Raw genomic sequence first — 24,614 nt, forward strand, 5'->3', positions numbered from 1 at the left:
GAAAAGTATCAGTCCAACCTGCCTTATAAGCCTACCAAATGTCTATACCTGCTCAGTATCTTACATATAGCTTATCACAAAAAGTGAAATTGAGTATTTTGCTTTAAAACGTGATAGAAATCTGAAATCTGGGTCATTTCCAGCTCCTGCTGGACTCCAGGCTGTCTTCATTCTGGGCAAAGATCCCAGTGGGAAAATATAAATATTTCCTTAAATACCTGAGGGTACCTTCGAGCTTTGAAGATAAGGGTATGCAACTGGTAATGTGGCTTATTAACTTTGTTGCAGATTGAAGTAATGAACTACCTTGCTGATTTCACCATCAGGATGGATGGCCTCTTCCGTCCTCAGTGCATCTGAAGGACACAGCTGGAGAGGCTGGATATACTAGCTTTACAGGTCTCCTTTGCAAAATAAAATACAGGCTTGAAGCCTGAATTAGAGTTAAAAGACAGAGTAACTGTTAAGCTTAATAGTTCAGAACTTCAGATTAGTTTGAGGGAGAATTCAAAGTGGCTTTAAGGAGAGTACAAATGAAAAAAGTAAACATCCATTTAGACCGTGGATGGATGTCATGAAGAACCGCCCCCACACCCCCTGTCTCCGTAAGATTCAATTGCTGGATAAAATAGAAATGAAACATGTTTAATTCATAGCTGATGTATATAAAAAACCTCAGGTGTCAGAAAAAAAAGAGGGAAATGCCAGTAGAGAGTAGGCAACCAAGTTTAACAAAACCCAGGCATATTAGAACAGGGGACGCAATACAATATAAGAGATAGGGGATTGAACACTAACTTGAGCTGGGAAATGAAGCACTGGTCTCACACATGCCAAGGAGATGGAAAAGAATAACCAGGCATTCTATCCATCCTAGAAACAAGAATTGGAAAGTAGCCACCCACTGGAATATAGGAGATTAAGATGAAAGTTGAGAATTTTTTGGATTTCTGATTGGCAGATAAGGATCCTTCAGTAAGAAATTGAAACTCAAACTTTTATCACAGATGAGGGCAAAGCCTAACATCTCTATGACCCTTGTTTCTGTTTGTTTCTTTCTTTATTTATTTGAGATGGGGGTCTAACTCTGTTGCTTAGGCTGGAGTGCAGTGGCCTAAGTTCAGAGTTCATTGTAATCTCAAGTACTTGGCTCAAGAGATCATGTTGGGGCTCAGCCTCCTAAGTAGGCTCACTAGCATGTGCCATACTCCCTGATAATTTTTTAAAAATGTTTTGTAGATGGGGTTTTGGTATGTTTCCCAGGATGGTCTTAAACACCTGGCCTCAAGTGATCCTCTTTCCTTGGCCTCCTAAAGCACTGGAATTATAGGTGGGAACCACACTGCCTAGTCCCAGACCACATTTTATAATTAGGAAGTAATAATGGATTGGGAATATCTGGGATACTTTAGGTAAAAATACTTTAAAACATTTTTAAAAGTTGGGTGGTGCCTGCGGCTCAAAGGGGTAGGGCGCTGGCCCCATATGCTGGAGGTGGCGGGTTCAAACCCAGCCCCGGCCAGAAACTGCAAAACAAACAACAACAACAACAAAAAAAAAACATTTTAAAAAGTCTATTTCGCTGGTCTGAGTTGTACCTGCCTTTAGCTATCAAACACTCAATATATGAAGCTAATTGCACAATGCTATTCAAAATTAATTGGGGACTTGAACTTTATCAACCATATCCACAAAGATAATAGCATATGTGGAAGAAGGGGACTTAATTTAAAGTCCAACTTGTACAGTGTCTGACACAGTCAGCAATTAATAGTAGAAAAAGTTTTGTGCTCCTAGGCACAGTATTTTCAGAAGGAAGATCACAGTTTATTTTTAATACAATTAAATGGCAGTCACGTGAGGAACTTGGATTCTTCATCTATATTCAGATAAGCATAATCCAGAGAGTAAGGCATGTGGGAAAGATCAAGTGTGACTTGTGACAATAAATACATATAATGTAAAATGTCAAAAAAAAAAGAGATATAAAGAACTCTGTAGGACACAGCAGTTATAAACCACAATTATAATAAGAATATACTTCACAGAGTATTTTCCCACTAAGGTGCTTCAGTAAGTTCACACACATACAAATAGATGAAAACGATAGAGACCAACATCCATAAACCTGGATAAAATATATTTAAATGAGTTGTATGACTTAGTGATAATAAGAATCAGAATAATAACTTCTCATGTTTATTGAACACTTTAAATAGAAGAGTACTTTAAATAGAAGAGCTCATTTAATTTTCTCATCAACTTTATGAAATATTATTTTACGTCCATTTCACAAATTGGAAGCAGGTTTATATAGATTTAGCAACAACGTCATACAACTTAAAAATGTTTGAGTAACTCTAGCATACGTAGTTTTAAACAAGAATCTGCATCCTGAACTGCTATGATACATATATAACCATATGTTAACATATAACAGATAAAGACCAAGAAAAGTAACTGACTTCCAACGTCTTGCATTTGCCATTCAGTCTAGTGCAGAGCCACTGGTAGTTGGTGGTTAGAGTCTCAAGTTCCTTCTTTAAGGCCTCTTGTGCTACAGGTGGAGCTTGAGCTATGACACTATTTACAGACTCAGTCAGCAGTTTCACTTTGGCTTCTTTTTGCTGGGCTTCTTCTTTAGCTCTCTGAAAAATAAAGCATGGTTTCTTAATAACATGGTAATGACTTTCCTTTCAAAATACAGTCCTTTGTACCACGTGATTTCTTCCTCACAATATCTCTTTTAGAATAAGATTAATACAAATAAATCCAATATGGATTCCAATCTCTTCCATAAGTGTAGGTTTACTTATAATTGGAAAGTTAAAACATTTGTAATCAAAATGTAATAGACTTTCAGTAAGAATAGACTGGAAACTAGTCTGTATGTGGGCTTGGATTTGTAGCCAAATTTGTATATGTCTATACAAATATGGTTTGAAAAAGACAAATATTTTCTTTTTTTTTTTTTTTTTGTAGAGACAGAGTCTCACTTTGTCGCACTCGGTAGAGTGCCGTGGCGTCACACAGCTCACAGCAACCTCCAACTCCTGGGCTTAGGAGATTCTCCTGCCTCAGCCTCCCCGGTAGCTGGGACTACAGGCACCCGCCACAACGCCCGGCTATTTTTTTGTTGCAGTTTGGCCGGGGCTGGGCCTGAACCTGCCACCCTCGGTACATGGGGCTGGCGCCCTGCTCACTGAGCCACAGGCACCGCCCGAAAAAGACAAATATTTTCATACTAACTACATTCAAAAAATTTTAGCAGTACAGAATTGAAATCACTTATAAATTACTCAGATGGATGAATAATATTAAAATCAGCACAAATATCATTTATTTCAAAAAAATTCGAACATAGAAATGTCCCCTTAAAGCTATATTTGGGACCATATTGTGATGAAAAAAGTTTTGTTCAGTAATCGAAAACTCATGAAGGAAAGAGAAAAGCAGCCCCTCACACCAGGAGCTGGCTTGGTACTCCCAGTTACACTTTGGTCTCCTCCTGTGGAAGACAAACTATTTCAGAGAAATTCAACATTGGCTAAGGCCATTTTGTTATCATGGTGGATCAAGACCAGAACAAAATCCAATAACCATGCCTGAATACAGATAAAACATTAACATTTCCCAAATCACAAAAAAAAAAAAAAAAAAACACTCCTCTATCCTGGTTAATATGAATCAATGTTGTTCCTTTATCAAGCGCAACTTCAGCCTCACTCTGGGTTTCCCTCCTTCTGGACAAGATACCCAATCATAGACTTATCCTCACTAGTTGATGAGAACCTTCTAAGTAAAGCCACTAAACCCTTCTTAAGTCCCCTAACACAAGCCCAAATCCTATATATTTTTTCATATTCACATACCCAATGGTCACCCATTTTGTGTATCTCCTCTTATTGCAAAAATTAACAAACCACCCACAGAAAAGTTGTGGGTGGTTTTTGGTCTAAAGAAATTTACACTCGGGCGGTGCGTGTGGCTCAGTGAGTAGGGCGCCGGCCCCATATGCCGAAGGTGGCGGGTTCAAACCCAGCCCCTGCCAAACTGCAACAAAAAAAAAATAGCCGGGCCAAGTTGTGGCGGGTGCCTGTAGTCCCAGCTGCTCGGGAGGCTGAGGCAAGAGAATCGCCTAAGCCCAGGAATTGGAGGTTGCTGTGAGCCGTGTGACGCCACGGCACTCTACCGAGGGCGGTACAGAGAGACTCTGTCTCCACAAAAAAAAAAAAAAAAAAAGAAATTTACACTCTTTTATATTCATTTTATGTGCACATGAGCGCATGCGCGCGCGCGCACGCACACACACACACACACACACACACACACACAGTATCCTTAGTTCTAGGTCCTCCAGGGGCAAACCACAGAACCTTTAAAGGATAAGTAGTTTATATGCACGTGCAAGGTGAAGAAAATGCATGCAGAAGAAAGGGAAATTGAGACAGAAAACAGAAGAGAGATCATAAGATCATAAGAGTGCAAGTACGCTAAGCTCAGCAATCGCTGTTGGTGACTGCAGTTTTATCTTGTTAGAAAGCCCGGACAAATGTGTGTTGTAGTTATCCCATTCAGGGGCAAATGAACCGGGGGTATTATTTATATATCATCTCTCATCATTGCCTGAAGACTGTTGGGGAAAGTTAATGTCCTAGTATGTGCAGCCTGCCACACAGGTGCAAAAGTGGGGTTCAGTGGCCAGAGAAAGCCCTCAGGTAAAGAAAGGCAGCTTCTGAAAGGCAGAAGGTAAGCCTGCATACAATACAGCAATAACATACGGGCAGGATACGGATAAGGTCAGCTATAAAATGCCTTTATATTTTTCAACATAATCACCCTACTTCTTTGGATTTTGTCCCGCAACTCCTTAAAAATATGCAGTATCACAGACAATGCAAATTGTGTGAGTCTAAAATGTTTGCTTTCACTGACTTTAACTAATGGACATCTTTAGTTCAATATTCTAGATAAATCAGCCTTTTGATATCACTAAACAAGGGATTTATTTCTACATAAGTCCTATGTTGACTGTAGTAATTATAACATCATCAACAATTTTGACAACCATTAATCACTTAATATGTGCTGCCATGTGCTACGCCAGCCATGTCATATGTGCTACCTCATTGGAGCTTTAACAAAATTTTCTGAAATATATTTTGTTATCTCTAGATTAGATATCAGAACACTGAGGTTCAGGGAGTTTTAGTAAGTCAGCCTGGGAGTTACAGCTTTTCTTTCTCACAGTTTCCATTAAGTCATTTTTAAATCCTCCATGAGATAAAGAAGGAGTATGTTGTAGCGGACCCACTGAATGAAATCATAATTTATACGAGTTATGAACAACTCATGCAAGTATCCAAGAATGTAGGACTAGAAATAATTCTTTTCTGGACTTTTAGTTCTATATATTCTTTCTTAAGAACAGGCTGAGTGGCACCTGTGGCTCAGTGAGTAGGGTGCTGGCCCCATATACCGAGGGTGGCGGGTTCGAACTCAGCCCCGACCAAACTGCAACAAAGAATAGCCGGGCGTTGTGGCAAGTGCCTGTAGTCCCAGTCAATTGGGAGGCTGAGGCAAGAGAATCGCCTAGGCTCAAGAGCTGGAGGTTGCTGTGAGCTGTGACGCCACAGCACTTTACTAACAGTGACAAAGTGAGACTCTGTCTCTAAATAAAAAGAAAAAAGAAAAAAAAACTGGCTTAAATGTTAGGACAAGTTCAGAGAAGAGAGAGAGCAAAATTTATGAGGCAAAGTAGATATGGGTTAGGATGTGTTTCTCTAGTGCAGTGGTTCTCTAATGCCACAACCCTTTAATACACTTTCAGGTTGAGAACCGTTGAGAACCACTGCTCTAGTGTGAAGGAAGGTATAAAGCTAAAGTGTAGTTAAGACATAATCCGTGTAAGAAATGGTGGCTCTTTTTCCTTTTCTTTCCATGAATCTAACCATAATATGAGTAAGCTCAGACATCTTTTACTGCCAACATGTCAAACCAGTGGTTTTCAAAGTATGCTTCCGTGGAACCACTCTGGAACTTGCTTCTTGGCATCATGTTGGACTTGGTAGAAATGAAAAATCGCAGGCCCCAACTCAGACTCACTGAATCAGAAATTCTGGGGTTGGGGCCCAGAATTCTGTATATTTTTCTTTTCAGATATAATGTCTCACTCTGTTACCTCGCTGCAATCTCTAACTCCTGATTTCAAGAGATCCTCCCTGCCTCAACCTCCTGAGTAGCCACTGGGATCATAGGCATGTGACACCATGCTCGGCCATTCTGCATATGACACAAATCCTCCAGGTGATGCTCGTGTTCACTTCAGTGTGGGAATCACTGCTTTAGTGATTACACAAGTATGTTCATGTATTTACCCTTCTCATTATATGTGTAAGTTCTGTGGGACACAAGGTCTCGAGTTACAATAGTATTAAATATAAAAAAAAATAAAGATAATAATTAAAAATAAAATTGTGGAGTTTTTAAGGGTTTAATATAAAATTTCTGCACATGTTCATAACCAACATACAAGAGAAATGTACAGTCAGATGTCTCTCATCAAATGCTCCCATCAGTTCTCCTATGTAAATAAAAAAACTTTTGCTTGCATGGGAAAAATAAGTTATAAAATATAGGAAAGAAAATAAAGAAACAAAATGAGGTCTCTACTTTTTGACTAAATCAGGGAGTGATGTCAAAGTAGGTCCCTTAATATCTTCTGACAATGAAGATAAATTTGATGTCAAGATGAATATAGGTAGAAGTCTGGATAAGGTACTATCACCACCCTATAGGTAGTCAAATTGACCTAAAGAGATTGTCTTGCTTTCCAGGCAGAAAACTCAACACGTGGAATTTTCCTGCCAGCTTCCTTGGATGCTGTTGTCAGAGACTTCTTCAGCTTTTCCTCTTTTTCATGTTACCCCCATGTGTACCAATTTTATTGGTAATTATTTCAACATGTCAATCAAAGTGGACAAATTCATTGAACCACTCATTTGAAGGATTCTTCTCAAAATTTTAAAATTTGAGATAGTCTACTCTCTAGCATAGAAAAATCAAAAGGATCTGACTGGGTGGTTGACCAGAGAGGTAGGGTAGTCAAGGAGAGAAGGAAGAGGGCCAGAAGAGGAATGGAATTGAATGAACAAATTCAGGGAGAAACAGAGCAGTCGGACACAAGCTGACTGCAGATTATCTATTTAGAGATCTGAGGCAGTAGCTATATAGTATTAAAAGAGTTGGTGAGGGTTCGGTGCCCGTAGCACAGTGGTTATGGCACCAGCCACATACACCGAGGGTGGCGGGTTTCAACCCAGCCCCGGCCAGCTAAGCAACAATGACAACTGCAACAGAAAAATAGCCAGACATTGTGCTGGGCGCCTGTAGTCCCAGCTACTCGGGAGGCTGAGGCAAGACAATTGCTTACGCCCAAGAGTTTGAGGTTGCTGTGAGCTATGACGTCACAGCACTCTACAAAGGGCAACATAGTGAGACTCTGCCAAAAAAACAAGAGTTGGTGAGAACAGACCATACAAAAATTAAGATACATAGGGAAAGACCACATGGGTGCCATACAATAAAAAACAAACAAACAAAAAAAAACCCTTCAATCCTAATGATTCTACCACAGATAAAGCCTGTGACTATGAAAAAATTATTTGACCTATCTGAGGATTTTGGTTTTATGATCAGTAGATATATAATTGTGGACTGTATTACTCTCAAAGTACCTTCTCTCACACTCCAGTATAATTTTCCTCCTACTGACTTCAACATAGCCAAATTGAAAACCATTATAGTCCCTTATTTGAAATCCCCCAATGGCTTTTCCATTTTACTTACAACGAAAACTCCCGTGACACCCTACAAAACTCCTCTGCTAATAGTTATCTGCCCACCCCCTCTAACTCATCTCATTATTCCCCCATTTTATTTCCTTCAGGCAGACAGGCCTCTTTCTCTTCCCTATTAGCTTTAGAGTCTGTGGGAGATATTTCCTCTTATTGGAATGTGCTTTCGTGAATTTTTGTTTTTTTTCTGAAGATTCAAATCTCTCATATTAAGTGTAATTCCTCATAAATATCCTACAAGTCAAAACTAAAACAGCATCACTCCCAAATCCTGTCTAAACACAAATCATCCCCTATTTTACAATCTAGGTTTATTTGTTACATAAATTACAAGGATCTCAAATGATTTTACTTATTTCTCCACTCATGGCCTATGTCTCCTGTCAACTAGAATGTAAATTTCCAGCAGGTCTTGCTTACTACTATATTCAGTATCTACAAGGATATTTGGCACAAAGTATGTTTGTAGTAAGTGTTGATGAATGAATTAATGATATATAATATCACTAGATGAGAATGATTTTGTAGTTTTTAATACTCTAAAACCTGTTAATTTTTATAAAAATGTTATCGTTTGTAGATTTTAATATTAATACATATTTGCATATATGTATGAGGTGCATTTGATATTTACTTTCTACATTTGACTAAATCCATATGCTAGATTCCCTGTTTAAACATCTGAGTTTTCATATAAGTTCCTTTCTGCTATTAACTATAACAAATATTTCTGAATTATCATATAAATAATAAAGTACATTTAATTATTTGTTACCATATGGTATCAATGATAACAATTATAGTAATAAATATTGAGGTAGAGACATTTACTTTTTTTTTTATATTGCATCCATTTAATCATCCTCCAAAGCAGGGACTTTGACATCCAGTTTATAAATGTGGGAGTTATGGTTCAGTGAGTTTGTGTAATTTGTACAAAGTGACCGAGTTGGCAAAGGACCAGGCCAAGTTTTAAACCCAAGTGTCTGGCTCCACAATGATTCTGCTCTGTCATAAGTCCTTGAACCAAACAATATCAACAGTAGTAATATTTCACATAGGTTAGTGTGCTTAGATTATGCATTATTACTTACTAGTACATAAAAATAACAGCACAAATTAGTGAGTACCAACTCTGAGCTAGGTAATTCATTTAGAGGTAAATTTCAACGCTCAGTTCTTAAGTTTAAGTTTGTTATTGTGATGGTATAAGCATGACAAAATGAAGATTATGTTGACTACTGACTTACTCAAAACCATACTGAAATGCCACCGCCTACTCCAGGCCTCACATCCAGGTCCATGGTACACACCTATTTCCTTGGTCCTAAATTAATGTTACTTTGTGTTTTCTTATTTCATGATACAAGAGAAATTAATATAAACTCAGTCCTTTTATCCATATTAAAGGCCACCACTTGAAATATTTAGTAGTTTCCAATTACTAAAAAAAAAAACCTTTAAATTACAAAACTAACAGAACCTATTGACTACATTTTAAACATTTTTTCCTAGTTTTAACTTAAATTGGCATCAGCTAATCCCTGCTAATGTGATCTGCTGATTTCACTCTCATAATACCACGTAATTTCAAGGGAATTCTGTTTCAAAGTGATTGTTAATATTTCTATTCTGATCACAGGGCATTGAAATTAATAATTGGTTTGAGATTTTAATAATATACATCAAACTTGGAGCTCAATAAATTAAAAATTAACCTCTACTCTTAAACCAAGAGAAGAACTGATTGTATTATACAAAATCACATTTCAAACAATGTTGCATTTCTTTCCTTCTTTCCTGTGTTTTATTTGGTTTGTTTTACCTTCATCTCTTCAACTGCTTTCTGTAATTCATCTGGAGTTTTATACTCAAAATCCCTCTCAAGATATTCTTCTTCAGCCTGTGTCACCCATTCATGCATCTCTGATAGGTCTTTCTGAAGGCTTACAGTTTTATCCAAACCTTCCTTTAAGGCTTCCTTTCTGGCATAGACCTTCCATAAAACAAACAAGAAAAATCTGATTAATGACAGTGACAAGTCATTGTTATAATCGTCATCGAGCAGTCTATGAATAACAAAGGAAAAATGTTATATGCACTGGAAAAATAATTCATGAATATTGGATACCCTTAACTTCCATAGCGTGAAAATAATAAAATAGTAGAATAGAATAATAAAGTGAATAGAATAGCCTATGATGATAATTTAGCTATTGTGTATAGCAATGCTTTTCTGTGAGTGGAAATAAACACAATTTTTAATAATATGTTTCAGTTGGTAATATAATTTTATTGACCTACATAGAAGTGATAATTATTTATATTCTTTAATACTATTTTATCACTTGAAATGTCCTAGGAACTTAATAGTTGTATATCTGCAAAAAAAACTTTCACAAAAAAAAATCCACAAATCAAAAAAGTGAAAAATGCATAAAATACACAATTAGGTAATTCACAGAAAAGACAATATATGGCCATATATGTATATAAAGGAAGTTCCAAAATCACTTATAGTTAAATGATTGAAAATTGAAGTGAATTAATGCATTTTCACATGTGAGATAGGTGGAAAAATAATTAGCAGAAGATGTCCAATTTAGTCATGGATGGGGGGAAATAAAAGATTTTGTACCCATCAAAGGAAACATATAATACAACCTCTCTGATAGTAATTTCACAAAATCTGTTGAAAATGTTAAGGTTCATGAATTTGAGTCTACTCTTCTGCTTTTTGAGAGTAGGATGTTTTAGAACTAGGTTTTATTAGAAACAGGATTATATTAGAAACAAGCTCAAATGTGCCTTCATGGCGGGGTTGATATATACATACCATGGAATACTGTGTATCACTAACACATCTGCACTGAAATGAAAAATGCAACATATAACTTGAAGTTTAAAATGCAAGTTATACAATAATGTGTAGTGACATCTACTTTTTAAAGCCTCATACATTTCTGAAGTAGTAAGACAGTTTATGATGGGATCCATTACTTATTAACTAGAAACACAGAACCTAAAATCTCTAAAAGAAAACCACCTATGCTAATGGCCGGTTACAAAACAACCTGCAGATTTCAACGATTATATATCATTCTCAGTCTTACTTTAAAAAGTAAATCTGTTCAAATGATGTTATTACTCTCTCTAGGTTTAAACATTGTTTTGTATTTTAAGTAACAGTATTAAAATAATAAAGTTTTAATATATAATGCATAGTTTTAGTAAAACAAAGTTTTCATGATGCTTTAGTCAATAGTAAATACATACGGAACCACTATCACATTAATTTTTCTTGCAATCTACCAACATATGAAACCTAATATAGTTAACACATTTTAAGTTCTTTAATTACTTCGGTGAATGTAGTATATTATCTATTAAAATGTAAAGGCTTCACTCCGGCACATCTAGAACAATATGTCTGATAATTATACCAGAAAAGGTATAAATGTTATTTTACATAGTCTGTGAGCTTATAGTAAGCCTTAGGAAACGAGGCTGTTAAATTTCTACTTAGATACTCTGTTCTATAATCTTTTGAGGCAGCTGGCAAAGCTACAAAGAGAAACTAATGAAACTTGGCCAAGATATGAAGTGAATATACACACTCTCATACACCTCCCAAAATGTATACATATTTTAAGAAATGAAAAATCTGTATTAAATTCGTAATATTTAAGTCACATTTGACTTCTGCAACTACAAGAGGTACTCAATGTGACTTGTATTCATCTTTGTATGGGTATATATTGAGTATTACAATTTTAATGCAGTTTTTCCTTTACTAAAATGTACATACATATTTTGTCACTGGGTATGTTTATGTATTACATGATATAAAAGTAAACCAAAGGAAATAGATAAGATTTTTTTTTTAAGTAAATAAAGGTAGGAGGTCATTCTGAAATGATAGTAGCAGCGTACCGGAAAGAACACCACCTTTGGAATGAGCATATCTGCACTCAATCCCCACCAACCTAAGTGAACTCAGAAACATTTTTATTTCAGCTTCATAACTAACTGAAGAGTTGGAGCAGATAATATCCAAGGTCTTTTTTAAAATTTAACATTCTACAGCTCTATGACTGATCAGAGAGAGTGAAAGATGAAATTTTTATGGCTTCGTGTGTGACGGATTTCTGTGGAAAGAGTTTGGTCGGAATAATGCTTTTTTCCTTGCCTTTATCATACTAGTGATTTTAACATGCTTGCCTGAAAGCTCCCCAGTCTACTGATTGTACTGCGTTCTCCTAACAGGTAAAATAGAAAGTTTTTATGTTTCTTGTTTTAGAATCTGTAAATTTAACAGTCAGCAGTACCCCCCCCCCTTCCTTTTTTAAATCTCTGGTCTCAGAGGAAGAGAAGCCCTTGGTCTTATTATCCAAGGTCAGTGATTCCCGTTCATTGCTGATGTTCTCAAGTCAGTTTTACCCTGTATATTACCCTGGATTTACAATTTTTTCGATTCCCCTCTCTTGTTTCTTTGAGGTCATCCTCTAAACATGTTTTACATGCTACATGATTTTTTAGAAGTTAAACTGAACAAATAACCACCTTATCACAGTAGATATGCATTTTTTTTGTAAAAAATAATCTATTCCTGTCTGTACTTTTTGATCTCTTAATAATCCCCTAACTACAATTTGTTTTCTCTCTTCAGCAATCTACTGAAACTCCCCTAAGATCTATACTTTCCAAACAAGTCCTTATCTTACTTCTCTGTAATTCAAACTTTCTGTCTCTCTAGCATTTGAAGGTCATAATTATACCTGGGCTTCTAAAACCCCTTACTTTCTAGGCAGTGCAGTTTCTTTCCTGGGTGTCTTTTTGCACATTGTGTTTTCTCTGTTTGTTTTCTTTTCCCGGTTGATTCGTTGGCTTCCTTCTATTTGCTGACACTTAAGTCAATGTTTCCCAGAGTTTCATAGGTAGTTGTCTTCTCCTTTCATTCTACTATCTGTTTTAAAAGAGTTTGTTCATGATTTCCAACTGGATATTTATACTGTAATGACCAGCAGGCACCAGAATGCAATAGTCCTCTACTTTCTTCCAGATCTGGATGAATAACATCTGGAGATGTATTGTACGATATTAGGCCTATGGTGAACAATAACTATGCTAGAGCTTATGGTAGGTGCTCTTATCACATTTTTAATATAAATAAATAAAGGGTACAAAAGAAAAGGTGATGGATAGGGTTATGGTCTTGAATGTGGTGATCATCTCATGCATATATACTTATTCCCAGACTCAGCCAGTTGTATATGATAAATACATACAGAATTTTATGTGTCATCCACCCTCATCAAAGGGACTTAAACAACAAGAGAAATTCTTCTTTATACCTAAGATTTTATGTATTAGCTAATTTGGCCAAGTATTTTAAGGGAAGGGGGCCTAGGAACATCTTGTTATTGAAAAAGAAGAGTTATCTTATATGCATGCTATTTTTATTTCTGTGCATGGAGTTTATATGGTCAGTTTGAATACCCTGAAGGAATTCCAGATGAATGTCTGACTGCCTTCTTCTCTAAAATAGACATGAGCAAGACAGAACTACTGATCATTCCACTAAGCTATTCCATTTTGTTTGTCCTTGAGCGCCTAGTTTTTCTTTGGAGTCATCATGGCCTACACTGCTGCTAAAGACAAAAATCTCTGAATACACTTTGATTCATCTCCAATTCTTTCTCTGGAATTTAACATGTACTCTCACTCAGCAAGTATTGCTATATCTAACGGAAAGAAAAAAAGATGTGTCATGTCAGGTTAGGAATAACAGTCCCGGGGATATGTGAAAGTGCTCATCAAAAATATAACAAGGAAAAACTTGCCTAACTGGCTGACATAATCAGGAAAATTAACACCATGTTTGATAAACATAATGTTGACCACATGAGTAAGATAACGTGGCTAGAGAATGGTCATGGAGAATACAAGTTTCAACAGAGTTTGAGCCATACAAACACTTTGGTTCCGTTTGCCCAGAATAATATATCCCCTCCTCAAGTTAATTACTGTAGAGAGGGGTCAAGACGGTAGACTAGATGCAGTCTGCATTTTCCACTCTCCAGGAGAGGATCAAAAGGTATGGGTAGAGGTTCATTCACCTGTGGATGGACCATCTCAGAGAGAACATTGTGAATCATCAGAGAAGCAACTGGAGATGCTCATAACAGGATAGAGAGAGGCAGAGTGTTATTCTTGGCAAGATCAGAAAGTAACTTAGGGGAAGCATCTCCATGTAGAAAAAAGTGAGGGGAGAGATCCACGGGGCTCTGTACTCCATCAGTAGATAATGAAATCTGAGCTGCAAGGGGGTTCTCTTATCGCAGTAGGCCTCTGAAGTGATCAAGGAGATGTTTGGAAACTGTAGCAGCATTGAACTGGAGAGCAGACACAGTGGAGTCCCACCAAATTCTGGTCTCAGATCATTGCAACAGATGCAAATCTGTGCTCTCAGCCCCAAAGCACTCAGTCTGCAAACAGGTTAGCTACACTGCAGCCACCTCCCTATTACCCCTGCCATGTCAAAGAGGAAGCAGGGAGGGCAGACTTCTCACAGGTACTCTGACTGGGTGCTGTGCAGCCTCCTGGGAATCCAAGCAGAGCAGGCACCCACTAGAGCTCAGTGACTGCCATCTTGCTATCTTAATAAAACCACCACTGCCATCTGAGTAGCACTGGAACCGCTGCCAAAGTTGGACCTGAGAGAGGGAGAGCTCCAATTGCCATGACATCCTGGCATGGCGCTGGGCATCACCCTGCCCTGTAACTTGTGGATGGCCCAAGTGCTGCATCTGAGGAGCTACCCTACTGCTGACTATAGTCCCGCAACCCACAGAGGCAACAGCCAAGACACTTGACCTGTTCAGGTGCTTGCCATGGTCCCATGCCCTGGAGTGGTACTGGCCAAGACCATGCTACCTACCTCCATGGAGAGGGATTTAGCCAGCCTTCTGCCCAAGCTTCTATCAGTAGTTTTGGAACTAACTCACCAATCTAAACAAATATCCTATAGCAGGCACCAATTTGGACTGTGACAACCACAAGGGAATGGAACATTGCAAAACAACAGGTGTGTTATAGGCTCTCATTGCATCTGTCCCTCTCCCAGTGCGTCATTCCTGTAGAGTAGGACACAGAAGCACTATGTGGGGATTTCTCCTTCTCCTCACTAAGTAGGAGAGTGCCAAGCAAAGGAGAACAGGTGTGCCACAATCCTATGATCACAGAGCTGAGAGGAGGGCTTTTGGATGAAAAGTAACCAGCAAAAGAATTCTGGCAACATGTGAAAAAACAAGAAAGTTTGACACCCCCAGAAGATCACAATAGATCCATAGCAATAGACTCTTGCCAAAAGGAAATTATCAAATGTCAGAAATGACATTAAGAATATGGATGAGAAACAAGATGAATGGAATTAAAGAGAAAGATTTAAACCAAAACAAAGAAAGCAAAAAAAAAAAAAAATTTAGGATAGGAACGAAAAATATGAAAGACTCAATAAATAGACAGACAATATAACAAATTAAAGAAATTAAATAGAACTTAAAAAACTAAAAAGTCATGTGGAAAATTATAAAATAAAGCAGAAAGCTCCAACAATAGGCAATAAAAAACAGAGGAAAGAATTTCAGAGCTGGGGCAGCACCTGTGGCTCAAAGAAGTAGGGCGCCGGCCCCATATGCTGGAAGTGGTAGGTTCAAACCCAGCCCCGGCCAAAAAGAAAAAAATTTCAGAGCTTGAAGAAGGCTTTTAAACTAACCCAGTGAAAGACACAGAAAAAAGAATAAAGAAGAAAGAACAATCACTCAGAAATGTGGCGCTATGGGTAATAAGCCAATATGTGAATTATATGCACGAGGTATGTCAGAGGAAGATGAAAAAAGCACTGAATTATTGAGCATTTTTGCTTGTATTTCCAGAGATTCAGATATCTAGATCCAAGTTGGTCAATGAACAACTTCCTATGAAGATTCATAGGAAATAAGACATCTCCAAGACACACAATCATATAGCTGGCCAAATTCAAAAGAAAGGAGAAAATTCTACAAGCTGCAAGTCAAAAACAACAAAGCTAAAAAGGAAAACATACAAAGCTAAAAGCAGACTTCTCAGTGCAGAACTTACAAGCCGGGAGAGATTGGCGTCCCACTGTTAATTTTCTTAAACAGAAAAACTGACAGACAAGAACTTTTTATCCTGAAAAACAATGTTTCATAAATGATGGCAAAATAAAGACTTTTCCAGACAAATGAACACTAAAGGCATTTGTCACAACTATATCTGTCCTAAAGGAAATAAATACTAAATGGTGGATTGTACATAAAATAATATAATAAATAGCCATCAGTGTAACAAAACCCAAAATTTAAAGTTTGCTGCTCTTATAAAAGAAGTAGCACAAGAGGAAACAAATGAAAGAATAAGGTACTACTGACATGATGAACAGAACAGCATACCACATAGCAATACTAACACTCAATGTAAATAGGCTGAATGTCGCACATAAAAGACTTAGATTGGCTGAATGGATGAAAAATGTAACCTAAGAATCTGCTGTCTCCAGGAAAACCACATCTAACCCATAAATACACACAGACTCAAGTTGTAGGAATGGAAAAAAAAATTCCATGAAAATAGAAATCAAAAGTGAGATGCACCATTTTCATATCAGAAAAAATAGAATTTAAAACAATAATGGTAAAATAAGACAAAAATGGTCATTATATATCGTCAAGGGAACAATTCAACACTAAGACATTATAACCCTAAATATATGTGTACCTAAACAGGAGCTCCAAGATTCATAAACCTAATTCTACTAAATCTACCCTGTTTCCCCGAAAATAAGACAGTGTCTTATTTTAAGGTGTGCTCCCAAAGATGCGCTAGGTCTTATGTTCAGGGGACATCTTATCTTTCCCGTAAGTAGGTCTTATTTTCGGAGGATGTCTTATTTTTGGGGAAACGGGGTAAGCAAATAAATTAATAAATATTTTAATAGCTGAGGACTTCAACACTACACTAAAAGAACTAGATAGCTCATCGAAGCAGGAAAATCAACAAAGAAACACTAGACTTAACCAGGTTTCTGGAACAAATGGACCTAACAGTTATAAAACATTTTACCTAAAATTACTAAATATACATTCTTTGTATCAGCACATGAGACATTTTCAAAGATTTATCATACATTAGGCCAAAAACCAAGTTTCAACAAATTAAAAAAAAATTAAATCATACCATGAATCTTCTTAGATAACAGTAGAATAAAATAAAAAATAATTCCAAGTGAAACATTCAATTCTACACAAAATCATGGAAATCAAACATCCTGGTACTGAACAATCTTTGAGCCAATGATGAAATTAAGATGGAATCAAAAGATTCCTTGAACTGAATGACATATGGGACACAGGCTTTCATGATTTATGGAATTCAACAAACACAATCCTAAGTGTAAAATTCATAGCCTTAAGTATCTTCATCAAAAAGACAGAAAGATCACAAATTAACAACAATGTTATACCTCCTGGTATGAGAAAAAGAACAAACCTGGCCCAAAGCTGACCAAAAGATGAAAGAACAAAGCTCGGAGCAGAACTAAAGGCAATAGTAGCCAATAACTAAATAAAATAAACAAAATAAAAACATGAAACTGAAATTGTTTCTTTGAAAAGATAAACAAAATGGAGAGACCATAAGCTATCTAGAAATAGAAATGGCTCAAATAAATACAATCAGAAATAATAAATGAGACATTACAACTGATATCACTGAAATACAGTCTTATTCATGAATACTAATAAAATCTCTATGCAAACAAACTATAAAACCTAGTGGACATGCATAAATAGCTGGTAAAATATGATATCTGCACCTTGAATCAAAAAGAATTTTGAAAAGGCCAATAATGAGCAGTGACAAGGGAACCGTAATAACCCCTCACCCCAGAAAAGAAAACCCTGGACCAGATTCACACCTTAGACTTGGACCAAGACTAGGGTACTTACTGTCACTATTTCTATGTAATCTAGTATTATAAGTCCTACCCAGAGCAATCAGACAAGAGAAAGAAACAAAGGGCATCTAAATTAGGGGTGAAGGGTTAAAACTATTTGTTTACTGAGGGCATAATCTTGTATCCAGAAAACCCTAGAATCCATCAAAATCCTCCTAGTATTAATAAATTCAGCAGTCTCAGTTTAGAAAATCAATGTACATAAATCAATAGCATTTCTATATACTAGTAAGAGTCAAGCCAAAGGCTCAGTACCATTCATAATAGCTACAAAGAAAATAAGATACTTAGGAATATACTGAACCAAGGAGGTGAAATACCTTTGTAAAGAGACGTATAAAACAGTGATGAAAGAAATTGTAGATGACACAAATGGAAAAAAAATATCCTATTCTCACTAATAGGGAGAATCAATATTATTAAAATGCTCATACTACCCAAAGTGATTTACAGATTCACTGAAATTCCCATGAATATACCAAAGTCTTATTTCACACACATAGAAAAAAATCCTAAGCTTCATTTACACCCTACCCCACAAAGAGCCTGAATATTCAAAGCAATCCTGTGCAAAAAGAGTAAGTCTGAATACATCTTCTTACCTGACTTTATGGTATACCATAAGGCTACCAAAATAGCCTGGTACTGGCAAAAAAAGCAGAAATATAGACCAATAAAATAAAATGGATAACCTAGAAATAAAACCAGGCAGCTATGACCTACTGATCTTCAACAAAGCAGACAACAACATACACTGGGAAAACTATACCATCTTCAATAAATGGTGCTGGCAAAATTGAATTGCCAAATGTAGAAAAATTAAACAGGACCTCTAACTCTCAACATATACAAAAATGAATTCATGATAGACAAAAGATTTAAATATAAGGTATGAAACCTCAAAAATTCTAGAAGACTACATAGTAAAAAATTTTGTAGACATCAGCCTAGGCAGAGAATTTATGACTAATACTTCATAGGTAGATACAGTAACAAAAATAAATAAATGGGAATTAATTAATTAAAAATCTTTTGAACAGCAAAAGAAATAATCGACAGAGCAAATAGACAACCTACAGAATGGGAGAAATTTTTCATAAACTAGACATCTGACAAAGAACTGACATCCAGAATCCATACAGAACTCAAACTCACCAAGAGACAAATAACCTACCCCATTAAAAAATACACTAAAAACATGAATAGAAGTTTTTCAAAAAAAGATAGATAAATGGCCTACAAACTTACAAAAAAATGCTCAACATCATTAATTATCAGGGAAATTCAAATTAAAACTACTAAGTGATATTCTTAACCCTATCAGAATGGCCATTACTAAAAAGTGAAAAAAAAAAAAAAATTGATGTTGGCCTGGATGCAGAGAGATTGGAACAATCATACACTGTTGGTGGGACTGCAAATTCGTATAGCCTCTATGGAAAACAGTATGGAGATTCCTTAAATAAATAAATGTGAGACCTCCCATTAGATCCAGCAATCCCACTGCTGGGTATTTACTGAAAGGAATAAAGGTTATTTTATCAAAAAGACACCTGCACCTGAATCTGTATTGCAGCACAATTAACAATTGCAAAGATATGGAAACAAACCTAAGTGCCATTACTTTACAAGTGGTTAAAGAAAATGTGGCATGCGCGCGCGCACACACACACACACACACACAATGGAGTATTATTCAGCCATAAAAAAGGAATCAAGTATTGTTACTTGCAACAACCTGTAAGGAACTGGAGACCATTATCTTAAGTATCTCAGGAATGTAATAATTAACACCATATGTTCTCACTAATAAGTGGAAGCTAAATAATGGGTACATGTGGGCACAAAGAGATATGAAGCACATTGGAAATCAAGAAGGAGGTGGTTGTGGGGATTGTGGGATAAAAGTTTCTGGGTACATTGTACTATTGGGTACAATGAACACTATTCTAGTGAGAGGCACATCAAAAGCCCTTAAGCATTATCTGATGTATCTCAATAACAAAAATATTTGTACCCCCTTAACATTTTGAAATTGAAAAAATAAAATGACATTAAAATTTACAAATAAGCAAATTACTGTAAAATGGGAAAATATTCATAATGATAGACTAAATAGTAATGAAATGGAGAAATAAATATTCAAACCAACTCTTTTCCATGGAATAACTTAAAAAAAGGTGGGGAAACTTGGAACAGAAAACCAATCATAATGTTAGAAGAAGATTATATATTTCAAATATCTTCATTTCTTTCAGTATCTTCTAATAACCCTTTATTCCTTTCCAGCAGTATTTTCTACCTGGACAATAACAATTCCTACCTGCTTCTACCTGAGCCCTTTTGATTTATTCTTCAACTACTGGGATTATATAACCAACTTTCAAATATGATGCCACTTCTATGTCTAAAAGTCTTTGATAGCTTCTCACTACACTTACCATACAGACTAAATCCTCTGTGTGGCTTCTACATCTGTCATGACTCTTAATTCTTATTCATTTTCTCCTGGCTCATGATGCTCTACTTCCCTGTGGCTACTTTTGAGTTCTTAAAACATAGCCTTCTCCTGCCTCAGAAGTTTCTCCCACTTCATTTTTTTATCCAGAATTCCCTCACCCATAAAATTACCAAGTTTTTCTCACCAACTAGGCATCGGCTTTTTTTTTTTTTTAAGTCATATACATATAGATAATGAATACACTTATGCATAGGGGGGTACAGTGTGTTGAGTTTTTTTTTTATACAATTTGGTGTCCTTACATCAAACTAATTAATATAGCTTTCGCCTCAATTACTTGATTATTGTGTTAAGACATTTATGTTCGGGAGAAGGTCACGTTGCCTGTTGGCTCACACCTGGCTTGAGGCTCCAAGGTCCCTTCCCTCAGCTCCCTGCTATCCTGCCCACCCCTCCCAGCTCATGCATGTGAGTTCCACTCAGCAGAGGGGGAGGGCTGGGGGCAGAGGGAGCCAGCTGACAGGCTCATCAATCTCAGGCTACATGCTTGGCACATCAGTGTTCCCTAAGTTGTTCCTGGACTGGGAGGGTGTCAGAGGAGCCAGGGGCACTGTCTCGAGGAGAAGAGAAATCACACCAAACATCAGAGAGCAAATGGTGGAAGAAGCCTGGAGACTATTAAAATGTGGGCCATGTACAAACACAGTAGGGAACTAAAGATGCAGGGCCATGTACAAACACAGTAGGGAACTAAAAGATGCAGGATTTTCAAAAGCTGGGGAAGTTGGCCACAGCCTGCTCTCATATGGAGAGTTCTGGCAGTTTAGCGGCAGAAATAGCACCCTGGGCGGCTAAGCAGGCAGCACTCAGGTGCCTCTGGCTGGACTGGCCCCTGTGGCTGGACAAACCCCCCAAGTCCCCATGCCTTGCTTGCTGGCTGGCTTATCATCCCCCTGCTTTGAGACACTCTAAGTGGCCATCTCCTGCCCTCCTGTTTGAGTTTCCCCCAACAGCATGTGATGAGGGATGATCATCCTGGTCATTCATCCCCTATCATTGAAGGGCTGCCAACAACAGGAAGAAACCAAAAGAAAGGACCAGAACCCTATTCCTGGCTGCCTTCCCTCCTATCACCCTTGCAGTTTGGCAAAAGTGGCAAAGAGCCATCCTGCTCCCCTAGTGCACCAGAGCAGAAGGGATCAAATGGGCCTCAAGTATGCTGGGGCACCAGAAGACTGCCTGCCCTAACGGCCCTGACTATGCCAGGATGGAAGCAAACGGGCTGGGAAGCAACATGGCGCCAGCTCCAACAGCCTCCCCTAGGGCTCCTTCCTTGACTTCACCATGCTCTCCCTGGGAAATTAGCTTCCTAATTCTGTGCCATAGTTTCCTAACCTCTAAAAGGAAGATAATGTCTGTCTTAGACCAAGGGGACCAAAGATGTAAAGTTGAAAGATGCTAAATTGATCTAAGTAGACCATCTGAGCATTTAATCCAGAGGGACACAAAGAAAAATTCGCCTCTAGCCTTTGTCTTTTTTTCCTATTAAAAAATAAACAAACAAAAAACAAAAAACAAACGAACAAAAAAAAGACATTTATGTTCTACACTTGATAGATTTGACTTGTACCCTTGCAATATGCTCCATAGGTGTGGTCCCGTGGTTTACCCTCCCTCTGTCAAACCTCCCTCCATCCCCACCCTTCCCACTCCATTTCTCTCCTTCATCCTGTGCTATAGTTGTATTCTATCTTTCATAAGTAAGTGTGAGTAAATATAAGTTTGTTTCATAGAAGTGCTGAGTACATTGGATAGTTTTTCCTCCATTCTTGAGATACTTTACTCAGGAGAATATATTCCAGGTCCCTCCATGTAAACATAAAAGAGGTAAAGTCTCCATCTTTTTTAAGGCTGCATAGTATTCCATGGCATACATAGACCACAATTTATTAATCCATTCATGGTCGATGGGCACGTGGGCTTCTTCCGTTTGGCTATTACGAATTGAGCTGCAGTGAATAATATGGTGCAAAATCTTTTTTGCAAAGTGATTTTTTGTCTTTTGGATCTACTCCTAATAGAGGAATTGCAGGATCCAAACACTCAGAGATCTAAAAATAGGCATCAGCTTTTACTCCACCTATTTGGAAAAGACGTTACTGATGACCCAATAGAACATAGTTTTCCCACTCTCGTTAGTCTCATTTACAGCATTATGGTTACTAAAATCAGAGCATTTAACAACAAATAAAAATAGGGATTGGTGTGATAATGTGTCAACATATTTATTTTCTATTTTTTCCACTAAACTATAATCTCCATGAAGGTAAGTGCTGTATTTATTTATTCCCCATTTATATCTGATACTAAATTTTCAAAATGGTATATTCAGATAAATATTATAATAATAAAGAAAAACAGGACTGAACGCAGCTTCCGAAAGAGGCTCTTGTCCAAAAGGAATGATAACGTCCAAAAGGAATGATAACGTCCAAAAGGAATGATAACGTCCAAAAACAGCCCAATTAAGCTGAAGACTGGGAGCCCAGCCAAGAGAGAAATGATAACTGCAGGTCACCTCTGCTAAGGCAAGCTGCGACTCCAAGAAACCAAGCTTCAGGTACAAAATTCATCTGAAAGGAGAAGTGTCCGTCCCCTCCCCCAAGAAAGCTGTGGGGTTTTTTTTGTTTTTCTGTCTCCTTTTTTTCTCTTCATTTGCTCCTGCTCGTTTTCCACAGACAAGAGAACTTGTCTGTGATTTTTGTTTCACCCCACGGGTGAGTGCTTTGGAAGTGGGGAATACTTCCTCAGAGGGACCCTGCTGTGACTCTGAACACTTCTTGCTAGGCAGAAAAATTGAACTAAAGTCTTCCCTGCCATTCTGAACTTCCAGCACACCCTTCCTCCCCTTATGAACCAGAAGCCTTACCACTGCTGAGTCTGAGGGAGGAAGTTCTTGAGCAGTGCCCCCCCACCCTGTCTACCAGACCAAGCACCCTCCAAGCAAGAGACTCTGGGGGCCGTGCCAAGTGCCCCCCACCAAGGACTTCTCTGGCAAACACACAGCCCCATGCCCCGCACCCGTTCGGCCTCCGTATGCCCGACCCAACCAGGGACTCTGCTGGAAACTGTGCTGCCCAGTGATCTACACCCACCTCAGCCAGGGACTCTGCCAGCAACCAACAGCCCAGAGACCTGTGCCCACCCCGACCAGGGACTTCGCCGGCAACTGCACGGCCCCATGGCCTACGACTGCCGGGCCTCTCCATGCCTGCCCTGGCCAGGGACTCTGCCAGCAACCGCATGGCCACGAGCCCTGCGCCCACTGGGCCTCCGCCAACCCCAGCCAGGAACTCCAGGAGCCATGCAACTTGTGTCCTCCCTCCTGTACCCTTGTGCCTCCACACCCGCCCGCCCGTCTGGCCAGGGACTCTGGTAGATGCGCGACCTGCGCCCTCCCTCCAGAGCCCTCCTCCTGCCCAGAGACAGCTGGAGCCTTGGGGGCTCTGTGCCAAAGTCACTTGGCACCAGGCACTCCCAGAGCCATGTACACCACCCCCACCCTGTTGCTGCATCTGTGTGTGCCGGACTCCAGACCTGTTCCCACAGCCAAAACTCCCTGGCTGGGGCTCCCAGAGGAGCTACACAGGGTCACTCCCTACAAAGATCCAGCAACAACAGAGTGATCCCACTGGGGTCTAATGTTAAAGAGACACCTCACAAATTCTGAACACAGCCAGAGGCAAAGGTGAAAAACAATAATGAGGCAGAATCAATGGAAAAACTCTGGCAATATGAATAATCAGAGTAGATAAACTCCCCCAAGGAGCAACAAGGCAGACACAGAACAAGATCCCATGTACAAACAAATAGCTGAGATGTCAGAAATCGAATTCAGAATCTGGATAGCAAATAAGATCAAATTAAAATTCTAAGCAGTAATCCAAAAGATGTCTCAAGAATTCAACCAATTCAAAGACCAAATGATCAAAGATTTTGACACATTGAGACAACAGGTTGCAGCCCTCAAAGATCTGAGAAACACAGTACAATCCCTCAGTAACAGAATGGAGCAAGCAGAATAAAGGATTTCTGACATTGAAGACAAAGCTTTCGAATGCTCCCAAACTTTCAAAGAGGAAGAGAAATGGAGGGCAAAAACAGATCACTATCTCAGAGAGCTCTGGGATAATTTGAAGACAACTAATATTCACCTAAAGGGATCCCTGAAAGCGACGAAGTGGCTTCACAAGGCACAGTG

At 38.2% G+C, this 24,614-nt stretch overlaps 1 protein-coding gene across 6 annotated transcripts in view; it reads right to left on the bottom strand.

Annotated features, from left to right (window-relative positions):
• DMD (dystrophin) overlaps positions 1-24,614 on the bottom strand; it is a 2,416,375-nt gene that overhangs the window by 1,481,580 nt on the left and 910,181 nt on the right. For all 6 annotated transcript variants that reach the window (XM_053581215.1, XM_053581214.1, XM_053581218.1 and 3 more), the window contains 2 exons: positions 9,682-9,852; positions 2,466-2,648 (listed from right to left, as the gene is read on the bottom strand). In XM_053581215.1, coding sequence (XP_053437190.1) covers positions 2,466-2,648; positions 9,682-9,852 — 354 coding nt within the window. The remainder of the gene's footprint in view (positions 1-2,465; positions 2,649-9,681; positions 9,853-24,614) is intronic.

The sequence above is a fragment of the Nycticebus coucang genome, chromosome X, assembly GCF_027406575.1.
Source record: "Nycticebus coucang isolate mNycCou1 chromosome X, mNycCou1.pri, whole genome shotgun sequence".
Classification (NCBI taxonomy): Eukaryota; Metazoa; Chordata; class Mammalia; order Primates; family Lorisidae; genus Nycticebus; species Nycticebus coucang.